We start from the raw sequence: 24,151 nt of genomic DNA on the forward strand, positions 1-24,151 counted from the left end.
GAAATGGGAGACGGCTGCCCTTCCCCGTGCGGGCTCCTCACCTCCCTCACGTGCGGCACGTACTCACCGCAACATCTGGACTGGGAGCCGAGTGCAGGGGGGGGAGCTGAGCAGGAACTCCGCTGAGTATCGCTGCAGGGGGCAGTGCGGATCGGTCCAGCTGCATTCGATGGGTCTGTGCTTATTGGCCAGTAAACTTTCTCATAACAACCCAGACATATGCATTGCGCCTGGCAGTGATGGGGTTAATAACACCCCCCTTGGATCTATGGCTTCCGGCAGTGATGGGGTTAATGGCCTCTCATTCTCTCACACTCCGCACAAGCCAGTTGCCCACATGCCCAGTAGCAGTTAACCCCTTATACACTGCGGCTGTCAGTGCAAGGCGCCCCCCTCCGGCAGCAAATGGGTTACCGTGAGGCCAGTAGTGCGGCAGGGGGCGGACGAGCGGCACACTCTCTCGCCAATGAGAGTCGGACATTGCGGTGGTGGGCGTGGTCACTGCGTGGCAGGGTCTAGGAGCTCAGGGCTGTGCGGGATTCGTGTGGTGGAAGTTGCGGAGTGCGCGGTATGGAGCTGGCATTGCTGCTACTGGGGATTATGGCCAACCTGGCCCGAGGGGCCCAGAGCCCCAAACCAACCGGTGAGTACCGGGGCCCCATCCTCCTGTGGCCCCCGACACTTCTTACTGGGTATACCCCCCTACCACCCACTGTATGTACCCCCATACCACCCACTGTATATACCCCTCTACAACCCACTGTATATACCACCCTACCACCCACTGTATATACCCCCCTACCACCCACTGTATGTACCCCCCTACCACCCACTGTATATACCCCTCTACCACCCATTGTATATACCACCCTACCACCCACTGTATATACCCCCCTACCACCCACTGTATGTACCCCCCTACCACCCACTGTATATACCCCTCTACCACCCACTGTATATACCACCCTACCACCCACTGTATATACCCCCCTACCACCCACTGTATATACCCCCCTACCACCCACTGTTTATACCCCTCTACAACCCACTGTTTATACCCCACTACCACCCACTGTGTATACCCCCCTACCACCCACTGTGTATACCCCCCTACAACCCACTCGCTATACAGTTTTACGTGGCTATTAATTATATACGTTACTTCTTCATACTATATACATTCCCATATTGCTTGATTTCTGCACCCAAAGCTAATTACTATTCAGTTGTACAGTCCTTCGGATTTCCCTTTCTATCTCGCGGTATACAATGAAATATGTCACAGCCTCGTACTGTATACTCTCCTGTATAGGTTAATATGTATATAAGTGGAGCAGCCTCCCAGCAGAAGTGGTAGAGGGTAATACAGTGAGGGGATTAAACATGCATGGGATAGACATACGGCTCCTGAATCTAAGACGAGACCAACGACTGATTAAGGTTTGAGTCTTTACAGCAGGAGGAACGGGCGACTAGACGGGGGCCGCCGGGGGCCGATCTGCCGGCAGGTTGTAATTGAGTGAAACGCGCAGGTAGCGGCTGTTTTTGATGAGAATGCTTTGATTGTTTTGCAGAAAGAGAAAATGACTCCATTCATTTAGAAATAACAGCAGCAGGGAGAGCGTCTGGGAATTCCGGGGCTTCTAGAAGCTTCACACAGCAGCGTTTGTTCCTTCGCGGTAACCTGACTTTTAAAGCTGCCGTTCCACTTAGATGAAATATTTAGGGGTCCAGAGCGTTACGCAAAAGTTTAAGTAGTCTTTCCGGTTTCCTTGGCAACAGCCTATCGGTGCAGGGAGAATTTAGTGTTCCCTGGAAAAATATAAATGAGTCAAAATCAGGCACAAATCATTTCTGGGGAGGGTTTGGAGATTTAATGGGGCCGGAAATTATGTTTTTAGTTACTTGGAAACGTTTAAAATTCTCCAGAGTAAGTGGAACAGCATCTTTACGGCAAAATTCATGCCCTGTGACGTATATAGAGTATAATATATATATATATATATGTGTGTGTGTGTATATTGTATAAACAACCCATTGTACAGCGCTACACAATATGATGGCGATAAATACCATTACATGGGCTTAGAATTTAGGAAAACCGGTGGATCTGCCTCCCGGCAGAAGTGGTAGAGGCTAATAGCAGCAGAAACGGGCGAGTAGACGGGGGGCCGATATGCCGGCAGGTTGAGGGAAGATTCTTTGTGTTGTAAATCGTTAGCTTTGTGTTGGTTGTGAGCGAATTTTGTTGCCTTGGGGCAAATATTTGTTAGCCATTTGCACGGCGGTGTGATTCGCTCCGGCATCTCGCACACTTGTGAACGCGCACGAGAGTCTCCCTTTCACTGCAGGAAGTCACAATGTCAGTAAAAGAAGCAAAAAGTTCTAAAAAAAATATTAATAATACTTTTGGTCCTCCGCCGGCGTTTTTCTGGAAAATGCATGTATTTGAAATCTCTGGATTTGAAGCTTTTATTACTTTTTTGGTGGAATAACAGAAATGCTCCTTTTTTCCCGCATCAGATAATCTCTTGATCCTGACTGTAGCCACGGAGGAGACCGACGGCCTGAGGCGCTTCCAGCGGTCGGCTCAGTGCTTCAACTACAAGTTGAAGGTGTGTGACAAAACAAACGGGATCCGACGCACGGAAGGGATGGGCCGCCTTATTCACTGATCCTTACCCAAAATATTCATCTGGGGGGGGCAGCTGCGTACAGGACGGGGTGGGGGGTAAAAATGATCAGGAAAGAGTTAAGGGTCTCAGTATGTCTGGAGTGGAGGAGAGAAGAGGGAGAGAGGGGATTGGAGGGAGACATTTAAATATATAAAGTGATAAAGGACAGGAGGAAAGATTTTCAAAGGAGGAGAAAAGTTACAAGAGACCGGAATCTAACACTAGAGGGTCGAGAGATGGAAAGGAAGGAAGTTTTACTTTACTGAGAGGGTGGTAGATATGTGGAACAGCCTCCCAGCAGATGTGGGAATACAGAGAAGTGTGGGGGTGTTCATCCCTTTAGTCTGCCATGTTAAAAGTCCGTCCCCCAGCAGCTCTATTGTTCAGCTAAGCAGAGTTTTGAATACATTATAATAAATTAAAATATACGTACATATACTGTGTGTCTATATATAGATATATATAGCGAGAGATTTATAATATCCCCCAAACGCGTGCCCAGACCCCCCCACCCCTCTTTGTCGTTGGACTAATCCGCGTGACTCCGGCTGCAGGTACTTGGACTTGGTGAAACCTGGAAGGGCGACGGACAGAAAGTTCGGCTCCTGAAATCCGCTCTGGAGGAATCCGCCGACCGGGAAGACCTGGTCGTCCTTTTCACCGAAAGGTATTGATGATGTGGACTGAAAACCAATAAAATAACAGGAATAAAAAAGGGTGAATGAGGATTCATCTGGAAAGTAACATTAAAGGAACATTCCTGTGGTTGCTATGGTGATTGCAACAATTCAACCTCTTTGCACCAGAACCCGCATTGACTGTAGTCTAGAAATGTTAGAACAAGAGGTCAAAATCTAAACTAGAGGATCTTAGATGGAATGGAAGGAGGTTTTGCTTTACTGAGAGGGTGGTAGACAAGTGGAACAGCCTCCCAGCAGAGGTGGTAGAAGCTAATACAGTGAGGGTATTTAAACATATAGGGGATAGCAATACGGCTCCTCAATCTAAGACGAGACGTTTGTTTGTTTCAGTTACGATACGATCTTCGCGTCGGGCCCGGCGGAGCTCCTTAAGAAATATAAGCAGGCGAAAAGCAAAGTGGTTTTCTCTGCGGAATCTTCCGTGTATCCGGAGCGGCGTCTGGAGGCCAAGTATCCGGCGGTCACAGAGGGCAAACGCTTCCTGGGGTCAGGAGGTACGTCGGCGCGAGCCACGGGGACGCCGCACGGCTAACGGAAATGTTTCTTTCCAACGTTCGCTGAAGAGCCCCGTCAGCGTTACCGGGTCATGGCTTCTCCTGCGGTGACAGAAGCCGTCCTGCGGTGCTAGCGTGGGGGCCGCTTATTTTGCCACTTAGGAGAAAATTCCGATTTCTCCTCGGATCAAGACGCTCCAAAATAAAGTTTATTACATCATTTATACCCCTGTATGTTCTGCTTTTACCCCTTTTGGAGGCATCCGGTGTATCTGATAGAACCCCCTCCTCTGGGCAGTGGATTCTGTACCTTTGCTGCCCTCCCTGTAAGGAATCCCGTCCTCTGCTGTGTATAAAATCTTTTGTTAACGAACGGGTCGCTGGCGAGCTCTTTATTTCGGGCCCGCACATATTCATGCAGCGTTAGGACATCCCCTCTAAGACGCCATTTTTTTTCTAGACTTCATATAAATGGCACTTTTTTTTTTTTTTTTTTGGTCTAAGATCTGGCTTTCGTTTTTTTCTTTAGCTTTTATCGGCACTGTGGCTCATCTGAACAAACTGGTGGCAGACTGGGACGGCTCTGACGAGGACAGCGGGCAGCTCTTCTACACCAACGTCTACCTGGACTCCGTGAAAAGGGTGAGTGCTGGAGGTGCGAGTGACCCCGGGCCACACTCGCTGTACGTTTTTAGAGACATCCACCGTCTTTGGTGTAAAATCTGGTAACAGCGGTTATTACGTTACTGGGATGAGAAAAACCCGCGTTTACTTGATTAAAAGATCTGCGGCAGAGCCGACTAAGGCTAGGAGCTTGTCAGTCACCCTCACTCACACTCTTACTCGCTCTCATTCCTCCTTTTATGCTCTTAGAACTGTTAGAGTGTGAGTGTTAGAGAGAAAGGGAATGTTAGAGAGAGAGCGAGTGAAAGCAACGAAAGCAAAAACAATGGTTTTGACTTTTTTCCTTTATTCAGGCTTTTTTTCCCGTTAAGATCAAAAGTTTGGGGTCGTCTTATAATCGGGGAAATTCGGAATATGAAGAAGGTTTTAGTTTTTATTCCGCTTGTCGGCTTTCTTGGTTTATAGACGAGAAATTATTTAACGGTTATTATCTGTGATTCAGCCGACCCCGGTCTGTTTTATTACTAATTACTGTTCATTCCGTCCATAAAGGAGAAGATTAACATCACGCTGGATCACAGGAGCAGAATATTCCAGAACCTCTATGGATCAGTGGGTGAGTAAGTCATTGAAGCAGGGGTAACCCACCAGGTCTATTGTGCATGCGCGGACGGAGACCTTCTCCCCAAGCAGCGGGGTTCAGGAGTGGCCTGTTTGGATGTCTCCTTTATGAGAGGCTGAAGGATAGAGATGTGCGTGGATTACTTCTCTGCCTGTGTGCTATAAAGGTAAAAAATAAACACATTAATGCAAATTACATTAGTGTCCGTGTATAATTTTGATTAACTCTTCTAATACCGCCTCTGCTGGGATGCCGGCCTATGAAACCACAACACGTTGACATGACAGCTTTCTTTCCTCGTGTGTGTTGGCCAACTTCTCATTCGAACCGTTGATTTCCCTTTACAGACGACGTTGTCCTAAAGTTTGAGAACGGAAGAGTCAGAGCCAGGAACCTCGTCTACGACACCCTCCCTGTTTTAGTTCACGGGAACAGCCAAACCAGGGTGAGAAAAAGAGCTTGCGCGGCTTCCAGATCTTCCAGAACCAACAACAGGCCGATTCAGAGATTGCTGGCCGGTGTTCTAGATCAGCAGTCTGTATTATGCTAGGGTTCTAGGTCAGAATCCCATGTAGCCAGTGGGAGAGACCGGGTTCCGTTCTAAATTGTCGCATGCATTTTTTGCCCGGAATCCGGGTTATTTGTGTCTTTTCCAGAGACCCGTATACGCTCTGTTATATAAGACCCTGCGTAGGGCCGGGTCCAGTGTCTCCAGAATCCTGATCATGCGCAGCTCACGCTATATAACCGCTGTCCGTAGAGACGCCGCAGAGCCTTTCTGTTTCCGTCTGTTGGCAGTGAAATCACCGGAAGTTTCTCCGCAGGTTCATCTGAATTATCTTGGGAATTATATCCCCCGCGTGTGGACCTTCGAGACGGGCTGCACTGTGTGTGACGAGGGCTTGAGGAGTCTTGGGGGAATTAAGGTGAGAAATATCACTGCTGACAGTAATATAACCCCCCCAGCGCTGTATACAGTAATATAACCCCCAGCACTGTATACAGTAATATAACCCCCCAGCACTGTATGCAGTAATATAACCCCCAGCGCTGTATACAGTAATATAACCCCCCAGCGCTGTATACAGTAATATAACCCCCCCAGCGCTGTATACAGTAATATATCCCCCCAGCGCTGTATACAGTAATATAACCCCCCAGCGCTGTATACAGTAATATACCCCCCAGCGCTGTATACAGTAATATAACCCCCAGCGCTGTATACAGTAATATAACCCCCAGCGCTGTATACAGTAATATAACCCCCAGCACCGTATACAGTAATATAACCCCCCAGCGCTGTATACAGTAATATAACCCCCAGCGCTGTATACAGTAATATAACCCCCCAGCGCTGTATACAGTAATATACCCCCCAGCGCTGTATACAGTAATATAACCCCCAGCGCTGTATACAGTAATATAACCCCCAGCGCTGTATACAGTAATATAACCCCCAGCGCTGTATACAGTAATAACCCCCAGCGCTGTATACAGTAATATAACCCCCAGCGCTGTATATAGTAATATACCCCCCCAGGGTTGTATACAGTAATAATATGATAGCAGTAATAGAAGAATTGCTCATTGGTTCCCATTTAATATAATAGGGGGTGCTACAGGGTCTCAATATTAAATAAAAGCTTTCTCTGGAGCCCACCCTGGTTCTGCCCACCGGAGTAACTCTTTTATTCCTCAAATAAATAGGAAGAAGAATCTTTCCCGCTTGTAGTGATCGGGATTCTCATCGAGCAGCCAACGCCGTTTGTCTCCGAGTTCTTTAAGCGACTTAATGACTTGCGATATCCGAAGAAACAAATCCAGCTTTATATCGTTAACCACGTAAGTGACAAACCAACGTCGCAAGGTCCTGTGCGTATACAGAAACCCGGAACCTGCCGGTCCCATTCGGCCCCCGTCGCCCGTATCTCCTGCTGTAAAGACTCAAACCTTAATCAGTTGTTGGTCTCGTCTTAGATTCAGGAGCCGTATGTCTATCCCATGCATGTTTAATACCCTCACTGTATTACCCTCTACCACTTCTGCTGGGAGGCTGTTCCACTAACCAAAACATTTTATTCTAAAATACCTATTTGTATATTTAGATTTAAATATGAAAGAAATGGATTTTCTAGCACGTTGTCACTTTTAATAAGTTAGAGGGGAAATATATGCCAGCTATCCAAATGATTCAAGCAGCTGTACCTCCTACAGTGCTTGACTGAGAATGATGGGAGTTGTACCGGTGCAGCCAGAGATCTCTGTCCCTATTTGTTTTTTCTTAGCTTAGTCTGGAATTAACGATCTGTTACATTCCGCCGTCTGTCTGTCTGTCTGTTCATTGTCCGTCATCCCGCATCTGTTCGCCCCCCCCCCTGCAGGAACCCCATCATGTAAAACACGTGGAAACGTTCTTACAAAATCACGGCGCGGGATACAACGGCGTTAAAACGGTTGCTCCGGGGGAAGCCAGCAGCTTTGCCGATGCCCGTAACAACGGGATGTAAGTTTAAAACTCTTTTCATCAAGACGTATTCCTTTCAAAGGATAAAAACTGATAAAACGTTTATTAAAAATGTATATATTTTTCTAGGATTATGTATAAGTAAACAAAATAAATGCTGCCTGATGTTATACACTTTTTTTAATTTCTTTCTAGGGACCTGTGCCGTCAGAATCCCGAGTGTGAATATTATTTCAGTATCGATGTCCAGGTCGTACTTAAAAATGCCAGCGTTCTCCGGAGCCTCATAGAACAGAACAAGTAGGTTGGCGTTTCTTGTGAAAACGTATAAACCCAAGGTCAAAAGGTTGGAGTCGCTTAGAAATGTAGCATTTTGTCCATTAAAATGGCCATTTATCACTCCCATCACTCCTGTGTTCCAATGGCCCTTTATCATTCCCATCACTCCTGTGCTCCAATGGGCCTTTATCACTCCCATCACTCCTGTGTTCCAATGGCCCTTTATCACTCCCATCACTCCTGTGCTCCAATGGCCCTTTATCACTCCCATCACTCCTGTGCTCCAATGGCATCTTGTGTTCGCTGATCCAACTGTAAGTGACCCCAAACCTTTTGAATGAATCGCTGAGTCTACACCTTGTCTTCCTTCTCAGGTCCATAATTGCCCCTTTAGTGGGCCGCCTGGACACCTTGTGGTCCAATTTCTGGGGAGCGTTGAACACACAGGGCTACTACGCTCGTTCTGAGGATTATATAGACATTGTCCAGGGGCAGAGAGTGTAAGTATGAGCGTGCAGCTGTCTGTGTCCGTCAGCGCATGCAGTGACCTTGTGTTTCTGCTGTCACCGGCCCTTTAAAGGGGTTCTGCGAAGTTATTGCTGACGCTGCGTTTTCTTCCCGGTTCTCCGTAGTGGGGTCTGGAACGTCCCCTATATCTCCAGCGTGTATTTAGTGAAGGGAAGTGTTCTAAGAACGAAGCTGAGCAATCCGGACGTCTATCACAGCGGCACGCTGGACCCCGACATGGCGTTCTGTGACAATTCCCGCAGACAGGTTCGTATGCGAGGGAACGGGTCAGTACCCCACGGGCCGCTCGCTAGGAGCCCCCATTCCACCTTAAACAAAGAAGGGCCGTAAAGCTTCGGAATCCACCGCACGTGAAGTTGGTGAACTGTGAACCCGTTGCCTGTTAACCCTTTACTGCATCGCTCAGTATTTGCAGCGTCTGATACGTTCTTATTCTCAGTCGTATACTACTTGTTATGTCCTGTTTTACAGCGCTACGGAATATGCCGGCGCTATATCAGTATGCTATAACAGTACGTGACGGAGGGTTCTGGTGGAGCGGGGAGGATTTCTTTGTTCCCGGGCTCTGACATGTCGCCTTGTCGCTTGCAGGGGGTCTTTATGTTCGTGACGAACCGACAGAACTTTGGTCATATCCTTTCTCTGGAAAATTACCAAACAAATCGTCTCCACAATGACCTCTGGCAGATCTCCCTGAACACCCAGGTGAGGGGGTAATTCCGACTAATGGGGGGTATTAGAGAGACTGACCGCCTGCGTGTCCCCCGAGATTCCCTATTAAAATATGAATTATTATTCCTTTATCCGAATGCATAGCAGCCGGGTTGGGATGGCTGAGGTTGTTGTTGTTGGGGGCGGGGGGGGGGCCATCTCCAGAATCACAGATACACAAGGACCGTATAATTAACCCCCGAGGATTCATTTGACTTTATTTACCCCGCAGGACTGGAAGGAGAAATATATCCATCCGAATCACAGCGCCGCCCTGACAGGCAAAGTTATTGAATCGGTGAGTCTGCGGCAAACGGGCTTCTGTGCGATATGACCGTCTGGTGCCGGATTAACCATTTACTGTTCTGGGGGTTTGGGGGTTAAATGCTGTCCGTCACATGTTTCTGAACATGAATAGGAAAAGGTACTGTTTTGAGTACGTGTCAGCAGATCGGCCCCATCCGGCCACCGTCTAGTCTGCCCTTCTTTCTTAATCAGTCGTTGGTCTCGTCTTAGATTCAGGAGCCGTATGTTTCCCATGCATGTTTAATACCCTCACCGTATTACCCTCTACCACTTCTGCCGGGAGGCTGTTCCACTTATCCACCATCCTCTCAGTAAAGTCAAACTTCTTTCCATTCCATCTACGCCTCTGACCCCCTCATTTAACTTTTCTCTCTCTGTTTGGCAGCCCTGCCCAGATGTTTACTGGTTTCCAATTTTTACCGAGAAGGCCTGTGATGATCTAGTGGAAGAAATGGAGAACTTTGGGCAATGGTCAGCCGGAGATGTCACAGTAAGATACCTGTTGTCTGTCTGTCTGTCTGTCTCTGTAAAGACTCAAACATTAATCAGTCTCGTCTTAAATTAAGGGGCCATATGCTTATCCCATGTCTCTACCCCCTCTGCTGGGCAGCTTTTCCACTTATAGACCACCCTCTCCGTAAAGTAAAATGAAGAGAGATTTACTGTCAAAAAATAAATACTAAAGCTCTAGACGGATAAACTTCAGCATTAGAGAAAAGATTTACTGCTTTCTATGGATGGATTTTTGGGGGGGCCGCTTCATGTCTTCACCTTCATGTCTCTTAGGATGACAGAATCCAAGGCGGTTACGAAAACGTTCCTACGATTGACATTCATATGACGCAAATCAACTACCAAAAGGAGTGGCACAAGCTCCTGCTGGATTTTGTTGCCCCCATCACAGAGAAAATTTATCCAGGTTACTACACCAGGGTAAGAACCAAGACGGGCTCTTGTGCTCTCACACACGTCATCATTCATGCACCTTCACTCATTCACGCTCACATATTATTGTTTGTGAATTTTATATAGCACCATCATATACCAAAGCGATGTGCAACGGGCCAGCCCAATTAACGGGTGGTTTTAAGGGTGTTAAGCCCAACAGCTGTCAAAAGGATGGGGAACGAGCAACAAAGTGGGGAACAGAGATGATGTCATGTGGTTGATCAGAGTTTATACGTGTGGGGAGCAGACGTGAAGCGCGTGAGGGGCCAAGCTTTAATTATTGTCTATGTATCCATGCAGGCGGAGTTTGATTTGGCGTTTGTGGTACGATACAGACCAGACGAGCAGCCGTCGCTTATGCCCCACCACGACGCCTCCACCTTCACCATAAACATCGCTCTGAACAGCGTGGGACTGGACTACGAGGTCGGTAAACCGAGGCGGAAGCTATGACCCTTACGGAATTACCATACCCATCACCCTCAGGCATGCACGGATTGATTGGCATGATGAGGATGGTAGTCCGTTTACGGTTGTGACCTCATAATTACATCCTGGTTATTAGCAAATACCAAAGGTTGCAAAACTACCCCTACCCTCACCAGGGCCAGAGGAGACGCTCACACTCACCCATCAAATAAGTGTACGTAGGATCCTCTAGAGGTTAAAGGGACACTGTAGCCATCGTATGCACTTTAACCCCTTAATGACAAAGCCTGTACATGTACAGGCTCACAATACATTGTTTTAAATAGGTTTAAGGACAACCCATTGTCCTTAAGGGGTTAATGCACTTTAATGCATATGATGTCTGCGTGGCCCCTTTTGTAAATGTCTTGGGGTATTCTGCAGAATCCATATGCATTTGCCCCTTTTTCCACCCCCAATTACCCTGCAGGCGATGCACTCACCTCCAGCGCTGGCTCTGCTGAATGCTGCGTGTAGGGGGTTTGTTTGCGCTTTCCTGCCGCTGATTGGTTGCTTCAAGTATCAAATCGGAGCCAAGAGTAGTCAGACCATGGAGGAGGGCAGCTGCAGCACTGCTGCTGAAGCAGCTTCTGTGTAATACATGCTTTGCTTGTTAAATTGTATTTTGAGGGAATACAGATGGTTACCAAGTTATGTAAGTAAGTGGAGACACGTGCTGCGTGTTCTGGGTGTCTCCTGACACGTGTGTTCATCTTGCAGGGAGGTGGCTGCAGATTCCTTCGTTATAACTGCTCCATCAGAGCCCCGAGGAAAGGCTGGGCCCTGATGCACCCGGGGAGGCTCACTCACTACCACGAAGGTCTCCCTACAACAAAAGGAACCCGATACATCGCGGTCTCCTTCGTGGATCCATAAACAGCCGCGTTCTAGAACCGCTCTAGAACGATCGCGACGTTACACTGATAATGGATCCAGAGCGCGGAGTCCGTGTTTAAGACGATTACGTATGAAGATCTAAGGAGACATCCCGGGGAACGCTGACTTATTTAGCGACCGCTACACAAACTATGAAAGGGAAGCATAGAATCGCCTTCGGAATCTCTCTCTGGATCACAAAACCGTTAGAAAAACCACAAAACAAAAAAAAAAAGGTGCCTTAAGGAACAATCAACGTTTCAAAAATGTGTAATAGAATGACATCATTTCATTTTGAACTGTTATTTATCACGGATTTATTTAATGTTTCTCTTCAAGGGCAAACCTAGTAACTTTTTTTTTTCTTGGTTCCATTAAGATTTCAGGTTGTAAAATACAGAAATTTGCACACAAAAAAATATTTCAGCTGTAAAATTGGTAGCAAATTTCTTTTCCTTTTTTACATTATTATTATGTCATTAGAGAACGTACCGTTCCATTAAATGCCAGTGTTTTATGTGACAATCACCCTAAGAATGTTACAACTGAGTACAGAATGCAGAATTTATACCTTTACCCCCAGATTGCTGATATATGAAAAACATTTTTTTTTTAACAAGAAAAATATATATAAATAAATGTATAAAAGTTTGGGGTCACACAGCTGTTTTCAAGAAAAACAAGGACATTTCTGGCTGTAACATAATTGCAAAAGGGTCTAACCATCAATTAGCCTTTTAAACTTAAACTTGGGTCAGCAAACACAACGTGCCATTGGGACACAGGAGTGATGGGAGTGATAAAGGGCCATTGGGACACAGGAGTGATGGGAGTGATAAGGGGCCATTGGGACACAGGAGTGATGGGAGTGATAAAGGGCCAATGGAACACAGGAGTGATGGGAGTGATAAAGGGCCAATGGAACACAGGAGTGATGGGAGTGATAAAGGAGCTCTCTACGCCTATGAAGAGATTTCCAACTACAATAGTCATTTACAACATTAACCCCGTTTGCGCTGGATTTCTGATCTATTTAAAAAGTGACCCCAAACTTTTGGTGATGATTTTAAATGATAGGGGAATTATTTTTTATTCTTGTAATGTACCGGTTTGGAGGGAGGGAGGAGCGTAACCTGTATTTTATATATTGTTTTCTTCAACATCAGCAGGAGAGTTGTTCAGATTAAGTAGTGTTTTTAATGCATAGGCTGCATGCTTTCACCTGTGTGTATGGGGAAAAAAATGTGAAAATACAATTTCTCTATTTTCCAACATCCAGACCGTTGTGTCTCGCAAATGACCGGTGTTAGAGCCATTCGGTTAACAGATTTTGGGAGCCGCTGCATAGAATCTCCACAATGGGCTATGAAAGGGTTAACATTTCAAGGCAGGGTCCCCTCATTTCGAAGGTTAAGTCCCCTTTTTTTTAAGTTGCCCCCTATGCCAGTGACAGCTGCATTTTATTACCTCTTCCGATTGATTTGAATTGAGTTACGGACAGACTGCCAGGGGTAGTAGTTACTGTGCCTTGTATAGTTTTATACTGATGAGTCTGTAATAAAAGATAAATGTGCTCGTGTTTGTGGGTCGCTTCCAGTTTTTCTTACTATATAACAAATGATTTATTCATATGCCATAGGGTATAGTTACCAACAGCCCAGATCTGGTTGAGACAGTCCTACAAGCAAGGTTTCTGAGCCAATGGCCAACTGTCCACAAGGGTTAAAGTGTTTAACGCACAATTCAGCCGTGTGTTTTCTGCGCATGGCTTGCGTTAAGTAGTCTAACTCAGAAATCTGTAAATTATATTTCAATTTCCCCAACATGTTGCTGTTCTAAGTTATTACACATTGACACTGCAGAGAGATTTATCTGCTAGGGAACACTGAAGCTGAATTTCTGCCCAAATCTCAATTGTGCTGCTCCGAATGAGCTTCACGAAATGTACAGGACTCTTTAATGTGTTCCTCACTCTGATTACATGGTTATGTACATTATATCTGCTTGACGTTGTGCAGGCATATGAGGTGAGTTATACAAACACTGCCTGCCGCAGCAGAGCTGTCAATCACCATTCAGGGTTATGATGTATAGATCAAGACCAGTTTTTCCGTTCAAGAGGTTCTGCAGCAGCTCTGTCTCTGAGGATTTATGAAAAGGTGTCAATTACCATTCAGGATTATGATGCATGGATAAAAAACACACACACACACACACCCCAAGAGGTCCGGCAGCAGCTGTGTGCATTGTACAGCCTGTCAGGACCTATGTAAAGCTGTCAATCACCATTCCCACATGATCTCGCAGCTTTCCCTGCCAGCCACCAACGTCATAGCGCGACGGATGCCAACCATCCCAGAGGGGCGGAGATGATGACATCGGGGGCGGGGTTGTGCGAAGGCTGCTTCCTGTCTTGTACCCTTCACAGGCCGCTTGGGTTAGCGGGATCTCCGTGAGGGGCTGTGGGTGTGACAGAGCGGCCCAGGCCTTAGCCTGGCCCCGCAGCGGCGAACCGGTCACTCTCCTGCTCTAAAAGTAAGACGCAAGGGGGCGCCACGGGCACGGGGGGCACTGGGAACGGCACGGGGGGCACTGAGAACGGCACGGGGGGCACTGAGAACGGCATGGGCGGCAGCGTGGGATGTCTCCTGTCACAGGGGTCATTGGGGTGGCTGCTGCAGAACCTTTTTGTGCTTTCTGTCGCGGGGCATGGCATATAACACAGCCCGGGGTGTGCATTCATTATATATATATATCGATCTAGATTGCAAGCTCTTTGGGCAAGGACCTCCTTACCGCTTGTTTCTCTTTAGCCGAATTGTTGTTTTATATACTACTTATTTTCTGTTTACCCTGTTGTACACCGCTACGGGATATGATGGCGCTATATAAAACAGGGATTACTGCAGAGTATCTATATTATTCACTAATATAATAGATCACTTACTGCTGCCTTTTCATAACCATCTCTGCTCCCGTCTCTCGCTGTAAAACGTGTTTATTATTTTTTTTACAAATGAAAACAGACCAGTTGATCCACCAAAAGCAGTATATAAATGGAACAGCCTCCCAGCAGAGTGACCCCAGAGAATTACAGGAGACGTTCTCCATCAGGGTAACATTTATTACACAAAAGGGAGAGAAAGGAGAACACAAAAAATTCCATTATAGTGATATCCAACTGGACTTTTTTAAAATTTACTGAGACGGTGCTAGGTAAATGGAACGGCCTCCCAGCAGAAGTGGTAGAGGGTAATACAGGGAGGGGATTAAACACGCATGGGATAGACATAGGGCTCCTGAATCTAAGACGAGACCAACGACTGATTAAGGTTTGAGTCTTTACAGCAGGAAGGAGGGGTGACTAAACGGGGCTGACGGGGGCCGATCTGCATTCGGATACTTTGTTTCATTCCACAATTGTTCTGTAATAAATGCCTTTGATCTCATGTTATCTGAGCCTCTGTCTATAGCTCACCTATGAATTCTATATGGTGACTGACAGGTGTAGAGGGCAGTATGGATCTTTGCTATAGGATACCCCGCGCCAGCCGTGTGTCTAGCGGAGAGGTTCTGTATTGGGCCCTGGTATCTGTGCAGTGTTTACTTTGATCCTTTTTGTCCGAATTTTGTCAGAATAAAGTTTTGTCACTTTGAAGGGAGATGATAAACCGGTTCGGACGTCCCGACCTGACACACACCTTGAAATAGTGGAAGGTCCGTCCCGGGCTGTCAGCAGCTCCACGTTCACTAAACTCCGTACCAAACCCAGCAACTCCCGCACGTCCTAGCGATGAGAGGGCCGTGCCTCTAATCTACCACGCGGCTTACACAGGGTTAACAAAACTACCATTAGGTGTATATTGGAACTATAGTACAAGACATAGAAAAACAGACTCTGCCGGCAGATCGGCCCCATCCGGCCCCCGTCTAGTCGCCCGTTTCTCCTGCTTTAAAGACTCAAACCTCAATCAGCCGTTGGTCTCGTCTTAGATCCAGGAGCCGTATGTCTATCCCATGCATGTTTAATACCCTCGCTGTATTACCCTCTACCACTTCTGCTGGGAGGCTGTTCCACGTGTCTACCACCCTTCAATTCCATCTAAGCTCGCAATTGTCCTAGCTCTCTCTCTCTCCCGTTTAAAGAAGAAGCTGGCAGGGCCCTGTATAACCCAGGGGCCACACGTTCTCCTGTTAGAATGCATTCCGCCGAGCCGCATTAACCCTATGTCTTCCGCAGCGCGATGTCCCTCCTGTTTACACGTTCAACGTATCAGTTCGCTGCGAAGAAGGACAAGAGATTCATGGCTGAAGTTAATGCTTCTCCTCTCAAGCACTTCGTTACGGCCAAGAAGAAAATCAATGGCATCTTCGACCAGCTCGGGGCCTACATCCAGGAGAGCTACAACTTTCTGGACGGTGAGGGGGACCTAAAGCATGTAACATACGTGTTCTGTGTGCCGCCTCGTTACAGGACGTGTGTATGTGTTCTTTGGAATGTTTCATAGATAGGGTAGAATTAAGCAGAAGATTGGGGGAGAGGAGAGTGGAGAGAGAAGGGATGAGAGGAGAGAGGAGGAGAGTGGAGAGAGCAAGGATGGGAAAAGTTAGAACAGGAATTTAAAACTAGAGGATTAGATGGAATGTTAAGTTTTGCTTTACTGAGAAGTTGGTAGATAAGGGGAACAGTATCCCAGCAGAGGTGGTAGAGGGTAATACAGTGAGGGTATTAAACATGCATGGGATCGACATACGGCTTCTGAATCTAAGACGAGACCAACGACCGAATATGGTTTGAGTCTTTACAGCAGGAGAAACGGGCGAGTAATCGGGGGGCCGGATGGGGCCGATCTGCCGGCAGGTCCTGTGTTTCATTGTTATGTGTTTGTTTTAGAAACGTACCAGAACACGCAGCTCGATCCGGTCGCCTCTGAAGAGCAGGTGCTTGAGGTTAAGGGCTACCTGTCCAATGTTGCCGGCATCAGCGAAGTCCTGGCCCGACGTCACATGAAGGTGGCGTTTTTCGGCAGGTAACATTGGAGTTTGTATGATGTCACAGGAGTGGATTCTGTGTAACGCTAGGCATCTTCTAGATTGTAAGCTCTTGCGATCCGGGACCTCTGCGACTGCTCTATCGGGTCGTTTTAGTCCGTCGGTTTCTTTTAGAGCGTCTGATACATTGTAGCCTCTCTTTTCAGGACCAGCAATGGGAAAAGCACCGTTATTAACGCCATGTTATGGGACAAAGTACTGCCCTCCGGCATCGGGCACACCACCAACTGCTTCCTGCGCGTGGAGGGGACGGACGGCAACGAGGCTTACCTGCTTACCGATGGCTCGGAGGAGAAACGGAACGTTAAGGTAAATACCAAGTAAATCTGTACCCCCCCCCCCCCCCCGAGTGAACAGTAAAGTAAATCTGTTGCCTACTAAGCGCCGAGTGACAGGCGCAGGTAAGGGACTCGGTGTTATGTGTGCCGTGGCCGGCTACCTGGATGTTAGGTGGGCTTTATAGAAACCTACGTAGCCATAGAGCCATATTCCAGCAGGTCAAGGTGACCGTCGCTACCTGTGAGCCGTTGTAATAACAGTCTGATCTGTAATTATTGAAATAAATCTTCTGGGCGTCCCGCCGCCGCCCCGACAGTTGTTACACGGTGCCAGATGTTTATTTTAATCCAGCTGCTTACATAATATCAGAAGAGAGATACTCGGAAGAGACGCCGCTGGGTGCTGAAGGCGCCGCCAAGTAGTGCGGCGCGAATTCCCAATTATAGAGACATCCAGGGCTTTCATGCCGTCTCCAGCCGCAGGAGACAGAGGACCCTCGCCCCGCAGAGACCGTGAGAAGCAGCGTGTGTTCTTCTGTCATTGCCGCCGCCGTCTAGCGATTCCTATAATGCCGCGAATGGTTCTCTGGTTTACTTTTCTGGTTGGCCGCGGAGCGCTGAGTCTTTCTTCTCGTTTCAGACGGTGAACCAGCTCGCTCACGCCCTGCACCAGGACGACCTCCTGGACTCCGGCTCTCTCGTCAGCGTCATGTGGCCCAATTCAAAGTGTTCGCTCTTGAAAGACGACCTGGTGTTGATGGACAGGTAAGAAAATATGAATCTTAAAGCCAAGAATATGCGAAAAAGGAGAGGGCTCTCCCCACACCACGCGGGGGAGCGGGACAGAAGAGAATCAGAACTTCAGGGATGAAGACGGGAAGAATGTGAGCGGTAGTCCCTTTAATGCGGGTGTGTTGGTTTGGATAGGCCTGGGGGACAGATTCACTAAGCGGTTTGTTGATGATTCCAGCCCCGGCATCGATGTGACCACAGAGCTGGACAGTTGGATCGACAAGTTCTGCCTCGATGCCGATGTGTTTGTGCTGGTGGCCAACTCTGAGTCTACACTCATGCAGACGGTAAGCTTCAGACCTTTCCCGCCTTCCCTGTCGTGATGTTGGTCTTGGTGAGAGGTCACTCAGCCCTTTCTTGTTGTTTGTCTCGTAGGAAAAACAGTTTTTTCACAAAGTGAACGAGCGACTTTCTCGCCCAAACATCTTCATCTTGAATAATAGATGGGACGCTTCCGCCTCGGAGCCGGAATACATGGATGAGGTCTGTGTATACGCTCGCTCGGGTCTCTGCTCCCTAACCCATCGTTAGCGAGACCCCTGGATCCCTGCCCTGAGACATTCCATCGGTGCCCGTGCCAGGGCATGTCTCACCAACGTTAAAGGGACAGTCAATTATCTTTTATTCATTTCTCTGACTCGCAGAATTATTTCTCAAACTTGAGTGCATGGACTGTTTGGGTCACCAGATTATTGAGATGTATAACTTCCATTCAAAAGTTTGGGGTCACGTAGAAATGCACCTCTTGGATGACATATTCTGTATCCTTTTGTTAAGCCCTCGTTCACCACACTCACACTGTAACCCACATATATAAGAGTATAGCTATTGTTTAACCCTTTGTTCTGTCTCCCGGATCGCAGGTGCGTCGGCAGCACATGGAGCGATGCACCAGCTTCTTGGTGGATGAGCTCGGCGTTCTGGATCGGACTCAGGCCGGAGACCGCGTTTTCTTTGTGTCCGCGAAAGAAGTTTTAAATGCCAGGATTCAGAAAGCTCAAGGAATGCCTGAAGGGGGTACGCTTTAAAGCGCGTCGGGGTTCGAAAATAACTTTTTTAGCACCGTACCCAGTGTTATCCCTGGCTTCTGGTTGGCATAAACCCTTTAAACAAATGCCAGTCGTTATTACTAATAGTTTTGCACTCTATTTATGTTAATATAGATTTTGTTCACTCCTGACAATTATTATTATTATTTATTGTAATTATATAGCGCCAACGTATTCTGTAGTGCCGTAAAATGGGTAGACAGGACATAACATGTAGTATACATTCAGAGACATAATATTTTACATACATTTATAAGGGTAGTAAATATCTAATCTTTTAAATATTACTGAAAAGGGTACTTCTGTAAAGTAATGTTTTTTTTGTGCTTAACGAACTACTAATATCGTATAGAATGCTTTAGATAAACATTAGAATGGGACCCTTCGGGATAAACGGTGTGTTCCTTTTTATTTAATAACTAGATGTTCAGAATCTGTGCCGGCTGGTTCTTAGCGTGTTCCTCTGCTGTCCCCCTAGGTGCAGCTTTAGCCGAAGGCTTTCAGATTAGGATGTTCGAGTTCCAGAATTTTGAAAGAAGATTTGAGGTGAGACATCGAGGACCCAAAAATAGCTTCTCTAAACTCCTTTGCGGTTTTTTTTTATTAATATTATTATTTATTTTTTTGTTTATTAATTGAAATTATTGCTGTTTTGCAGGAATGTATTTCCCAGTCCGCAGTGAAGACAAAGTTTGAGCAGCATACAATGCGGGCCAAGCACATCGCCGCGGTTCTACGGCAGATAATGGAGTCTCTGCATATCGCGGCTCAAGAGCAGAGGTGGGACTGACTTCAGACAACACAGGAGTGATGGGAGTGATAAAGGGCCTCTGTACGCCTATTAAGAGATTCCACTACAAATCACCCATTTCCAACATTAACCCCATCTGTGCTAGATTTCTTATTTAATGGGAAAATTTGATTTTCTTTCACAAATAAGGAATTGTCTAAGTGACCCCAAACTTTTGAACGGTAGGGTATATTGGTTATAGTCGGTTTATAAATGTTAGCATAGTCTGGTGTTTCCCATTAATGTTGCATGCGGCAAGATTCCCAGGGATCTGCTGGGGAAAGCCTCTGGATTGGCTCTTTTTATATTTAATAATTATGAAGCTCTTTTTGTATTTAAATTTCCAGAGTTTATTGTTTGGAGAAGCGGGAAGAGTTCAGGGACCGATTGGAATTCATCGAAAAACAACTCGAGCTGTTAACGGAGGATTACAAGATGAAAATCAAGCAGATCACCGACGAGGTGGAACGGCAGGTAGGGATACATTATCTCTGGGGGTCTTTTAGGAGGGGGCTGTCCTTCCAAACTTTCTTATTGTGTGTAAACATGCATATTTCCGAAATGTATAAAATAAATGGACGCTCGCAGACTGCTTTACTTACTTCTTTTGCACGTCGTGGTTTTTCTAGGTGTCCAACGCGATGGCCGAAGAGATCCGTCGCCTCTCTGTCCTGGTCGATGACTTTCACTTGGATTTCCATCCATCTGCGGTTGTGCTTAAAGTTTACAAGAACGTAAGAAGGCTGACTTTTTGGAGGGATACGACCTTACGCTCTCTCCAGCCTCTCTGAAACCGTATATTTTTATATATATATATATATTATTTATTTTTTTTAGGAGCTGCATCGGCACATAGAGGAGGGCCTCGGCCGGAACCTGTCTGACCGCTGCTCCAGTACGATATCCGTGTCCCTCCAGACCACGCAGCAGGAGATGATAGGTTAGCCGCATTTATAGTCTTTTTATATAGATGCACCTTTTATATTCCCCAATGTATACTGGGAGTTCCCATGACAACAAGCGACTCTTTAATTTCCACAGACCCCCCAAATTGTTTGAGTGCATTGCTGACTTCTGGGGTAATAGAGGCTGTTTCTCTGCTTGGCGGTGCTGCATTTACCCCCTTGTGAGAGTAAAATACTCCGTAATGCACTTTATTTTTGGCGTTATCGGTAAAAGCTCTCTTTCACCTGTCCCTGTTCTTTCTGCAGAAGGCCTGATGCCTCTCCTTCCGCCTAACGTTCGGTCCCAGGTGGATCTACTGGCCCCCCGGAAAAGCTTCACCCTCAGCTACGACCTGAGCTGTGATAAATTATGCGCCGATTTCCAGGAAGATGTGGAGTTTCACTTTTCTCTGGGGTGGACCATGCTCGTCAACAGATTCTTAGGACCCAAAAACGGCCGCAGGGCTTTGATGAGCGGCAATGACCAGGTGCGTGGGGCAAACGTTAAAAGGAACGGTAAAGCATTTAGGCATGCCGTACGATCTCAGGGTGCCTGTGAGGGCCAAACTTTCATTCTCTGGCTGTTTATTGCAGGTACCTCGAATGATGCCTTTGACCCCGGTAAACCCCAGCATGCCTCCAATGCAGCAAGGCTCTATGACCCAGGAAGAACTCATGGTGTCGATGGTAACCGGTCTGGCCTCGCTGACTTCCCGCACCTCCATGGGCATTCTAGTGGTCGGAGGAGTGGTGAGTGCCGTCGTCCGTAGTACAGCCATTCACATAAACAGGATCTTCAAAGACTTTCTGGTCATTATGGACTATGGGTGTTTATAGGCTGTGCTAGTAAATTTTGTATAATTTTCGACAAGAAAATATATATATATTTTGAACAGCCCATTCTCGGTTGCAAACCTTTGGTGAAATGAGACAAAATGTATTGTGTGTGATTAAGTAAAATCATCTTGATTGTTCCTGTTTCATTGTTTTTAGGTCTGGAAGGCTGTCGGCTGGCGTCTCATTGCTTTATCGTTTGGCCTCTACGGGCTTCTGTATGTGTATGAGCGGCTCACGTGGACCACCAAAGCCAAGGAGAGGGCGTTTAAACGCCAGTTTGTGGAATACGCAGCGGAGAAACTTCAGCTCCTCACCAGCTACACCGGGTCCAACTGCAGCCACCAAGTACAGCAGTGAGTGACGCGCATGCGTTTTTGTCCGTGGAAAGCAAACTGCGTTAAGGGGATACTGAGCCGAATGTAACTGGTTAATTAGTTAAAGTACGCGTCACATTATTCTTAAAGCTCCTCTCCCCTGTCCCTCCAGGGAGCTCTCTGGGACCTTTGCCCACTTGTGCCAACAGGTTGATGTAACCCGAGAAAACCTGGAGCAAGATATCGCTGTATTGAACACGAAGATTGAAATCCTGGACAGCCTGCAGAGCAAAGCCAAGCTTTTAAGGTACGCAGTCTGCGTTAACATTGACTTTCTTTTTTTATATTTAATTTCATGAAAATGATATCCTGTTTATACCGGTAAAAAGTCATTTATTCCGTGTCATGATAGGTTTTCTCATTATTTATTTTTTCTTTAGTTCTGTATATATGACTCCTACTCATATAATGATTTATGATATGATGCATAATATATACATAATTATAATTGGTATCATTCTCTAATACTAGGGTATCCAATTTGCATAGTAAGAGATGCCTAAGCTATATAAAAAAAAAAAAAGGGACCATTGATGTTATTTTAGATACTAGGTTATCATATTTTGGTTGAAATTATATATTTGTTTGGGACGTTCGCTGACAATATGTCTCGTCTCTCTCTTTCTCAGAAACAAGGCAGGCTGGCTGGACAGCGAGCTCAATATGTTCACCCATCAGTACTTACAGCAGAGCTGATGTCCTCCATAACAGCTGGAACGCCCCGGAAGGAAAACGGCTCGTTTCTTAAACCCGCGTACACTATGTATATATATATATAATATACCCCAGTGCTTTCCAAAGTGCCCCTCTAATACAGAGGGGGAAACGGTGGTCCTTGTTCTAGTTTGCTTAAGAAACGGAACTTGGAGTCTTATAGCAGGCGGTTAGCCAGACATGGAGTCACCCACTCCCACAATAGTATGTAATGGTAATTAAAGTGGTGGTTTTTGGGGTTTTTTTTTACAACTATTGCCATTTCTCTGTTACCGGCAGAACATGTTTTACGGCTCCGTGCGTAACTGTACTCCTTCATGCCCTGCTATACTGTTGCGAGGCAGGCCGGGCGGCCGAGGGGAGATGGTAATTGTGTAAATAGTTGTGGCGTGAAGGCTGTCTATGTTGGACTTGCGATGAAATGCAAAGCACTATATAGGGATGAAATTGTGGCCCCCCCACATTCTGAGCGGCTTACACGGCAAGTGATCAATTCAGAGGGTTTATTTTAAGTAACCGGCTGGTCAGTGCCATCACTACTTGTATTGCTACTTTATTTATACCTACTAAAATCCAACCTGCTTTACCTCCTATTACGGGCCAGATTCTGTATTTAATGTCCTTTATTTTATACAGATCAGCTGTTAGAGACGTCTGGCGGGGGGCTGTTCTAGGAGACCCCATCCTCGCTTTGCCGATCTCGCGTTAAGACGGCTTCTGTAGCCGTCGGCAGTCCGTTAACACGTTCCTTCTCTGATATGAGAGCTTACTGAAATATCTCGGCTCACGAAGCACTTTGCATCCCCTTACCGTGTGTATATTAATGCGCGAGGTTTCCACGGATGCTGATCGTTTCATGCATTTAATACCTTGGTGGTTTCTGCGCAAACTACTTTGTTACTAAAGCATGTTATGATTTTAAAGCACTATACGACGGCGCCCAGCTTCCTGATATTATCTCTTTTTTTTGCCACAGTAGCCATTGTTGCCGCAACAGCACATGCTTTAGGTCGGCCCTGTGTAATGTACAGCTAAATCAGCAAGATAACGTCAGTTGATATTGAGTTATACTTTATACAGGGCCAGCTCAGCCCTTCTTGCGGGAGAAACTAGCTTATGCTACTCTACCCACACTGATAATCCTGAGTTTGGAATTGTGCGCAGTACCCTATAGAACGTCTCCATCTTTTGGGATTGAGTATCTTTAATTACCAAAAAGCTTTGGGGGCGATAATGCACAGTATGGAATTATCCCCAAACCTGTGTGACTAATGCCAACGGACCGGGGATATTATTTATAATATATTTGTTCTGAGGAGGAAAAATAAACGTATTTTATAAAAGAGAGTCTTGCTATACGTTGAAATGGGGGTGCATTTAAAGAGAATTTCCACAAATGGTCTTTTATCACAATAAGAATCGGTGATGTGGTCCAATCAAAAAGGAGCGTTCCACTGGTTGCCATAGTGATAAGATCACTTTTCAGGTTTTGCACCCCCCCATTTGCGAGAACAGCCAAGCGTTGGTGTCGTGGTGTCAATGGGACAGTTTGTTGACCCGGAAGGACGCGTTTCACGGTCGTGCGAGGGGCTTCGGTGACGTTGGGGAGATTTGCACTTTATTTT

The 24,151-nt window shown here is 46.5% G+C and overlaps 2 protein-coding genes across 2 annotated transcripts; both read left to right on the forward strand.

Annotated features, from left to right (window-relative positions):
* Positions 1–570: 570 nt before the first annotated feature.
* LOC149286906 (procollagen-lysine,2-oxoglutarate 5-dioxygenase 1-like) lies at positions 571–11,696 on the forward strand. Its single transcript, XM_089493699.1, has 19 exons — positions 571–643; positions 2,524–2,615; positions 3,230–3,342; positions 3,707–3,870; positions 4,400–4,512; positions 5,047–5,110; positions 5,464–5,561; positions 5,941–6,042; positions 6,824–6,958; positions 7,498–7,619; positions 7,776–7,880; positions 8,234–8,359; positions 8,492–8,633; positions 8,979–9,092; positions 9,331–9,396; positions 9,790–9,894; positions 10,191–10,337; positions 10,653–10,778; positions 11,541–11,696. The coding sequence occupies exons 1-19, from the start codon at positions 571–573 to the stop codon at positions 11,694–11,696; spliced, it is 2,163 nt and encodes a 720-aa protein (XP_089349825.1).
* Positions 11,697–15,940: 4,244 nt separating this feature from the next.
* On the forward strand, positions 15,941–22,508 carry LOC149286907 (mitofusin-2-like). The gene is made up of 17 exons (XM_089493744.1): positions 15,941–16,115; positions 16,591–16,726; positions 16,895–17,057; positions 17,667–17,791; positions 17,997–18,105; positions 18,194–18,301; positions 18,682–18,835; positions 19,346–19,413; positions 19,526–19,647; positions 20,005–20,131; positions 20,287–20,391; positions 20,495–20,597; positions 20,869–21,089; positions 21,196–21,351; positions 21,595–21,791; positions 21,925–22,059; positions 22,442–22,508. Exons 1-17 carry the CDS (start codon positions 15,941–15,943, stop codon positions 22,506–22,508), a joined length of 2,271 nt encoding a protein of 756 aa, XP_089349870.1.
* The last annotated feature ends 1,643 nt before the right edge of the window (positions 22,509–24,151 follow it).

This window comes from Sceloporus occidentalis, unplaced genomic scaffold, assembly GCF_023333645.1.
Source record: "Sceloporus occidentalis isolate IW3139 unplaced genomic scaffold, rSceOcc1.0.p SCAF_66, whole genome shotgun sequence".
NCBI lineage: Eukaryota > Metazoa > Chordata > Lepidosauria > Squamata > Phrynosomatidae > Sceloporus > Sceloporus occidentalis.

What these genes read in the sequence shown, in the direction of transcription:
- LOC149286906 (XM_089493699.1), top strand. Translation starts at nt 571, where the DNA reads ATGGAGCTGGCATTGCTGCTACTGGGGATTATGGCCAACCTGGCCCGA. An exon ending in ACGCTTCCTGGGGTCAGGAG is followed by an intron (nt 3,871 to 4,399) that starts GTACGTCGGCGC and finishes TTTTTTCTTTAG; the next exon opens with CTTTTATCGGCACTGTGGCT. An exon ending in GGTCAGCCGGAGATGTCACA is followed by an intron (nt 9,895 to 10,190) that starts GTAAGATACCTG and finishes CATGTCTCTTAG; the next exon opens with GATGACAGAATCCAAGGCGG.
- LOC149286907 (XM_089493744.1), top strand. Translation starts at nt 15,941, where the DNA reads ATGTCCCTCCTGTTTACACGTTCAACGTATCAGTTCGCTGCGAAGAAG. An exon ending in AAGGTGGCGTTTTTCGGCAG is followed by an intron (nt 16,727 to 16,894) that starts GTAACATTGGAG and finishes CTCTCTTTTCAG; the next exon opens with GACCAGCAATGGGAAAAGCA. An exon ending in TGATGAGCGGCAATGACCAG is followed by an intron (nt 21,090 to 21,195) that starts GTGCGTGGGGCA and finishes TGTTTATTGCAG; the next exon opens with GTACCTCGAATGATGCCTTT.